This window comes from Crocodylus porosus, unplaced genomic scaffold (genome assembly GCF_001723895.1).
Source record: "Crocodylus porosus isolate Cpor-Errol unplaced genomic scaffold, CroPor_comp1, whole genome shotgun sequence".
NCBI classification, from domain to species: Eukaryota; Metazoa; Chordata; order Crocodylia; family Crocodylidae; genus Crocodylus; species Crocodylus porosus.
The window spans coordinates 50,173,834-50,181,311 of record NW_017728906.1 but is presented as its reverse complement, the minus strand read 5'-3'; the positions used below and the strand labels follow the sequence as shown (position 1 = coordinate 50,181,311).

General features: G+C 46.1%; 1 protein-coding gene across 1 annotated transcript in view; it reads right to left on the bottom strand.

Moving 5' to 3' along the window:
- CFAP47 (cilia and flagella associated protein 47) overlaps positions 1 to 7,478 on the bottom strand; it is a 734,432-nt gene that overhangs the window by 434,110 nt on the left and 292,844 nt on the right. Inside the window, exon 41 of the mRNA XM_019528459.1 lies at positions 6,932 to 7,014. Coding sequence (XP_019384004.1) covers positions 6,932 to 7,014 — 83 coding nt within the window. The remainder of the gene's footprint in view (positions 1 to 6,931; positions 7,015 to 7,478) is intronic.

The following is a 7,478-nucleotide window of genomic DNA, read 5'->3' as shown; positions in this document are numbered from 1 at the left end:
CCCAGCCTGTCCCCCACCCTCTAACGTCTCCATTTCCATTTTCACTGACTGGCTTTCTTGCCTGCATTACATGCCAGGCCACCCTCTGGCTTCTTTACTATTCCTTTCCTCCAGGACCAGCAGACACACGAACTACAGGTGCTTCCTTAACCTGACAAAGAGTTTTTCAACCCAAAAGCTTGCTAAAATACACCTCTCTACTTATACAGTTGTCCTACTAAAAAGGTACCAGATTGTCTTACCTGTTCTAATGTAAAGTGGTGGACTGGACTGAGGCTCTGGGGGAGGAAGAGTCCTCACTGGGGCACACAGCCGTGTTGTGCAGAGGCCCCAGCACCAGGAAGGGTGCACCTAAACACACACATTGTCACCTACCCATGTCATGAGCTTTGCATGCCTGCAGCCAGATGTGAAAGGTCCCAGAACCCAGACTCTCCCTGCACCTATCTCCTTGACAGCTGGCAGTCTTCATGGCTGCAGTAGGGCCTTGCAAGCCTGCAGTAGTTTTTTTCACCCCCCTGAATCCTAAGACAGACACAGTTGGCAGGTTTCATGGCTGCAACAGGGCCTAGCAGCCAGGCCTGCAGTATTTTTTATCCCCCTGTGCCCCAAGACAGACACAGTTGCACAAGCACCCATGTCACAAGTTTTGCCTGTCAGCAGCCAGAGGTGCATGCCCCCAGAACCCAGACTGCCCCTGCACCTATTTCCTTGACATCTGGCAGGCTTTGTGACCACAGCAGGGCCCACCAGGCCTACAGTTTTCACCCCCCCGTGCCTTAACACGCACGCAGTTACACCTATGTCACGAGTTTTGCTTGTCAGAAGTTTGAGGTGCAGTCTCCCAGAAACCTCTGCACCTATTTCCTTGAAACTTTGAAGGCTTTGTGGTGACAGCAGGGCCTAGAAGGCCTGCAGTTTTCACTCACTTTTACACACACACGACATGCATTTTGCTTTCAAGATTCTGAGGTGCAGTTTCCCAGAACCCATGCACCTTGAAGCCTGAAGCCTTGAAACTTGGCAGACTTCATGCCCTCAGCAGAGGCTACCATCCCTGCAAGTTTCATCTGAATCAGCCAAGCAATGACAAAGTTATATTTAATTGATTCCCCATTATGCTCTATAGCCAAATCTTCAAATCTCTCTGAATCAGCGCCGAATCTTCAGAAGCCAATTCAGCTGAATCAAATCAGAAAAGCAATCCAAATCTCTGAATTGGATAGGCCTCTATTTGCACAGGCCTAATGAATACCACTGCCATTTTAGAAAGAAGTTAAGTGGACATCAGGAGGAACTTTGGACAACAGGGGGAACTTCTTTATGGTAAGGGTTGCCATAATCTGGAATGGGCTTCCAAGGGAGGTGGTGCTCTCCCCTACCTTGGGGGTCTTCAAGAGGAAGCTAGACATGCACCTGGCTGGGGTCATTTGACCCCAGAGCTCTTTCCTGCTCAGAGCAGGGGGGTGGACTCAATGATCTGCTAAGGTGCCTTTTGACCCAAACATCTGTGAATCTATGGAACAGTCAAAAATGTAAAACTCCTGGAGGCAAATCTGGAAGCTATTTAAAAATACTATATTAGAGGCTCAGGAGAAGTGTAATACCACAAATCAAGAAAAGGTACCCAGCTGGCCAACCAAACCCCTGCATTGTTTAATAGCAGAGGTAAGGAAGCCTTTCAAAGCAAAAAGGCATCCTTCCAAAAAATGGAAGACATAGCCAAATAAGAAAAACAGGGAAGCTCAAATTTTGGTATGTCAAGAATTTTTTTTTGCAAAAACTTTGTTGGTCTAATAAAAGATATCACCTAGACCATGAGCCCTGAAAGCAAAATAAGGCAGGCTAAACAAAAAATTTGAGAAGCATCTAGCAAAAATGGTAGTTTATCATATAAACTTTAAATACATCACAAGGTGTAAGCAAGAGAATCAGTGGGATCATTAGATGACCAACTTGTGAAAGGCGCACCCAAGATTGATAAAGCTACAGCAGAGAAGCTGAATGAATCCTTTGCACAGAAGATATTGATGGATTAATACATCTTTGTAGATGGGTTTCCAGAGCTGCAACACACTGAAGTGACAATAGATGAAGTTTTAAAACAAATTAATAAATTGCATATAAATAAGTCACTAGGACTAGATGACTTTCACCCAAGAGTTCTGAAGGAACTCAAAGAGTAAATTGCAGAACTGTTGGCAATAGTATATAACAGGGGTCGGCAACCTATGGCATGCATGCCCAATGTGGCATGCTGCATGGTTTTTATTTCACATACGGGCTGCTTCCCGCCCCAAGGGGCAGGAAGGGGCGTACCCAGACTGAGCAGCACACAGCTGCCCAGGAGCAGCCTTGTGCTACTGCTGACCCCTGCATTAGCTAGCAGACCCAGGGCCTGGAACGCCCTGACCACACTGGCCAGTTAGGAGCCCCTGGCCCCAACTCTAGCCCAGCCAGCTGCAAGCCCCATCCCCAGCCACATTCATGCCCTGATGGCCCCGGCCCCAACCCCGTGCTGCTGGTAGGCCCCAGCTGGTCCCACTGCTGCCACAGGCCCCATTCCTGGACCTGGCCCCATTGCTGCCATGGGCCCCATCCCTGGGCCCGTCTCTATTGCTGTTGTGGGCCCCGTACCCAGGCCCCACCCCATCGTCATCTTGCACTCCATCCCCAGGCCCCGCCCCATCGCCATCATGGGCCCCACCTCCGGGACCCCCCCATCCCATCATGGGCTCCGTCCCTAGCCCCATCGCCACTGCAGGCCCCGACCCTGGGTCCAGCCACGTGCTGCTGACAGCCCTGGCCCTATCCCAGTGCTGCAGGTCCCAGGCCCATCTCGGTGCTGCAGACAGCTCCAGCCCGGCGTTGCCAGCAAGCCAGGCCCCAGCTCCATACTGGTGCTGCCAGTGGGCCCAGCCACATGCTGCTGGGAGGCCCGGCCCCTGTGACACCTCCAACGGCACCCCACCCCAGCGCCACTGCTGGGCTGGGGCTGTCTGCAGCGTTGGGATGAGGCCAGGGCCAGGGTCAGGGCCTGGGCCCCATCTTGGCACTGCAGATGGCCCTGGCCCCAGCCACATTCTGCCGGCAGGTCGGGCCCCAGCCCAATGCCACTGCTGGGCCAGCCCATTGGCAGCATGGAGATGGGGCTCATGTGGGGCTGGAGCTGTGGACTTCATCAGGCCCCAGCCTCATCCCAGCACTGCCGACAGCACTCCCGCACTGCCCACAGCCTGGGCCCCGGCCCCGGCTCCGGCCCCGGCCCTGTACTGCCAGTTGGCCCCAGGCCCAGCCCCGCGCTGCCCAGGGCTCCAGCCCCAGCTCCGCACTTCCAGTGGGCCCTGGCCCTAGCCTCATGTTGCCCACGGTCCCAGCCACATGCTGCCAGGTGGCCCTGGTCTCAGCTCCATGCTGCCCATGGCCCCAGCCCTGCTCCACACTCATTTTGTTTTTCTTACATGCCAGCACTCCAGCACCTTTCAAGGTAAACTTTGTGGCTTTTTCAGCACTCCAGCCAAAAAACGTTGCCTACCTCTGGTATATAACATTGTTACAAACAGCATCTGTGCCAGAGGACTGGCAAGTTGGCAACATAATACCCATCTTCAAATACGGCTCCAGAAGTGATCCTGGGAACTACAGACCAGTGAGTCTCACTTCCATCCCTGGTAAATTGGTAAAACCTTTAATACATATTATTTATTAATAATCTTGGGAAGAGTAAGCATGGTTTTTGTAAAGGAAATCCTGCCTCATTAATCTGCAGGAGTTATCTGAGGGTTTTAAGAAGCATATGGACAAGGGAGATCCAATTGACAGAATACATTTGAAATTTCAAAAAGCTTTCAACAAAGTCTTTCACCAAAGTCTTTTTAAAAAAAAACTGAATTGCCGTGGGATTGGAGAGAAAGTTCTTTCAGGGACTGAGAATTTATTAAAAGATAGAAAGCAAAGGGTAGCTTGAAGTGGTCACTTTTCAGCATGGAAGGAAGTCACAAAAGGGATCCTACAGGTGTCTGTACTACACCCAAATTTTGTTCAAAATTTTCAGCACTTCACTTTGCACTCCCATTTCCAGATCAGTCTCCAAGTTCGCATTTCATACCAAATTATTCCAGGTAGTCTAATCCCAAGCTAATGGAAAGGAGCTGCAGAAAAATCTCAACAAGTTAAATGAGTGGGCCAAAAAAAAAAGATAGAAAAACATCAGTGTTGACAAGTGCAAGGTAACGAACATAGAGGAAAATAATCTCAACTTTACATATACAATAGCTGGCTTTGAACTAACTCTTACAACTGAGGAAAAAGACCTTGGAGTCATTGTAGACAGTTCTGTAAAAGGGTCAACTCAATGTGCAGAAGTGACCTAAAAACCCAATAAAATGTTGGGCATCATTGGAAATTTAAAACAAAATGCCATTATACAAATCCATGGTGCACTAGATCTTAAATACTTTATACAGTTCTGGTACTCTAAAAGGATGTAGTAGAACTGGAAAAGGTATAAAGAAGAACAAACAAGATGAGCTAGTGTATGAAGCAGTGGCCATACCAGGAGAGACTGAAACAGCTAGGACTCTTTAGTCTGAAAAAGAGGCCAATGGGGTATAACGTTAGAGGTGTACAAAACCATGAAGTGTGTGGACAAAGTGAACAGGGAACTGTTATTCACCAGGTGTCATAGTACTAGAGCTAAGAGTCATCCACTGAAATTAGTAGGAGACAGGTTTAAAACTAACAAGAGAAAGTATTTTTTTTAACCAACACATAGTTAACTTGTGGAATTCAGTGCCACAGGAGGTGGTAAAGGCAGATAGCATAGCCAGCTGAAAAAATGAACTAGACACATTCATGGAGAATAGGTCTGTTAGTGGCTGTTAAACAGATTAGTTGGAGATGTTTTCTCTGGCATCCCTAAACCATAATGGATGCCAAGGATGTTAATGAATAGCAGAATAGATCATTCTAGCTATACCTAGTTAAATGCAGCCTCACTAAAGCATCCACTGCTGCCACTGTAGGAGACAGGGTACTAGGTTAAATGACCAATTGGTCTGACACATTTTGGCACATCTTATGTTTTTTATGTCAGTAAAACAATTTGATGTTCATCAATAAAAAAAAATCTAGTCTTGGCAATCTGGTCTGGGACCTGGGACATTTTTTCTTTTTTTAAAAAAACAAAATAACACTAAACCAGAGCCTACAACTAACATTGTGTTACAAATGAGAATGGAACATTTGCAAAGCAAGTTAAACCTTTTTAAAGGATAGGGAAGGAAATATGGGAAGCTAGGAACCAAAAATCTTTTTTGCTCAAGCAACAAATACTCTAATAGTTGAGAGAGCACTTGCACAGTCCTATTCACTCTTTCCTTAATTAATATCAAGTAACACATTTCAAAAAGGCCTCTCTCAGTAAGCTTCTATAGGTCCCCTTGTTAAACTTCTGTCACCAAAATGAGGGGAAGATTAGACTCTGTTCTGAACTTTAGACAGAAACTGTGTGGATATTGCAAAATTATCCTTGATACAAATTATCTAACCTAAAGCTGCACATGGAACCACATTTAATAGCACCAAGCTGATAGCAGAGAAAAATTCAGATTGTCACTGTCCATGCATTAACAGCACAATTACTGCTTGTTAGGTAACTTGAGACCCTGTATTTGATAGCACATTACTAGAAAATAACCACATCCCAAAATATAGCGTTATGTGGGGTGGATTTGAAAAGCAACCTAGATACTTAAGAAATATTTGTTCATCAGTAATAAAAAAAAAAAATAGAGCAAGCTTTGTTTTTTCCATACAGACATGTACAATTGCAATACTACTTTGGTTAAACACATAGTAAACTTCATATAATCAGAGTATCATAGGAAAACAGGCCTGGAAGGGACCCTCAGGAGGTCATCTGGGCCAGCTGCCTGCTCAAAACAGAATCCCAAGCTAAAAGCCATCCTAGACAATTGTTCATCTAACCTTTTCTTAATAATTCTTGCACAGCTGCCAGGCACAATGCCTGAAAACATCAAAAACACCCTAACCTGTCATCAGTATGGCAAGGGGGTGAGTACATGTAGCCAGCCTATAGGTTTTGTTCTTGAGAATAACCCAAGTAAAAGCTATTACTCTAAAGGTTGTCTAGTTGACTGCTCGTGGGCTGCATATGGCCTGCAATGGCTTACTATGCAGTCCTCAGGATCCCATGCAGATGCCATGCCCCCCCATCACTTTGGCTGCAACAGCAGCTGGAGTCTCCCGGCTCTCCCTCTCTACTCTAGCTTTTACTTCATGACTCATCCTTTGGGAGTCAGGCCATTGCGATACAGTGCAGCCTGCAGTCCTGGGAAGCCAGCTTGGAACACCCATGTAATGCTGTGCAACAGGGATGCCTGTGGCTCGGGAACTGAAGGTGAGGTGGAGTACACACTCATGGTGCAGCAAGTGGAGAGGCACCTGCACATGTCAGTGACCCCTGCTGGTACAGCTTGCAGCTGCTTAGAAGTTGGACAGTCCTACTCTAAATGAATGAGTCTTGACTGACACCACTTCAAGAATGAAAGTGAGAAATGTGTAGACAACTGCTCTCAAGTCTTTCAGATCCAACTCTGCTAAACTGCAGGGGATTCAGAGGCTTCTTATTAGTACAGTCAGCCTATGCTCTCAACAAAGAAGAATCGCAGCTTGCTTTGTATCTTTAATGAAGTCCATAGCTTTAAAAAGTATACAACTAGTGTATGATCTGTCAAGATATCAAATGTTTGATCATACAATAAAGCTCTTAATAAAAATCTTTATTATTGAATGCATTTTAAAAGTTTAATGTTTTTGTTCATTGGCACTAATTCCTCAAGTGCTCCAATCTAATTAATTAAAACAAATTCTTAGAGATGCACAAAAGGCCTCTTATACAAGTACTTACAGCAGAATAAGTTGTTCTCTTGATTTTTCAGTGCATCTTCATTTACCACATCACTTTTATTATTTGGTATGGTACTTTCAAAACTAGGGAAAAAAAAGAAATAAAATCAACACACTGACTGATTACAACTTATAGTAATAAATAACATGCCATTTCACTTTGTGTGATCTTTCTTCCAGGCTAAGTCTTATCTAATCCAACAAAAGATACGTGAGAAAGGGAGCCTGCCCCTGCATTTCCAAGCTTTTGCAATCCCAGTAGCTGATCCAGCCTACTTAATGATCTACCTCTTCCAGGACTCAGCCCTTAAAACATGCCACCTCACATTTAGAGGTGCGTACTGACATTTGGGAAGGACAGGGGGAGGTTAGACTGATCTAAGGCAAGTCAGGATGTGAGGGGTGGTTAGTGGGAGGGGGCAAGGAGGTCAGGGAGTAAGCAGGGTCCATGGGGGAGTTGGTGGGATGGTGTGGTCCAGGATACTCACAGGGTGTGGGCTTCTCTCCCCCTCACCCCCTGAGTCCAGGGATTATTTTTAGTCCCCTGA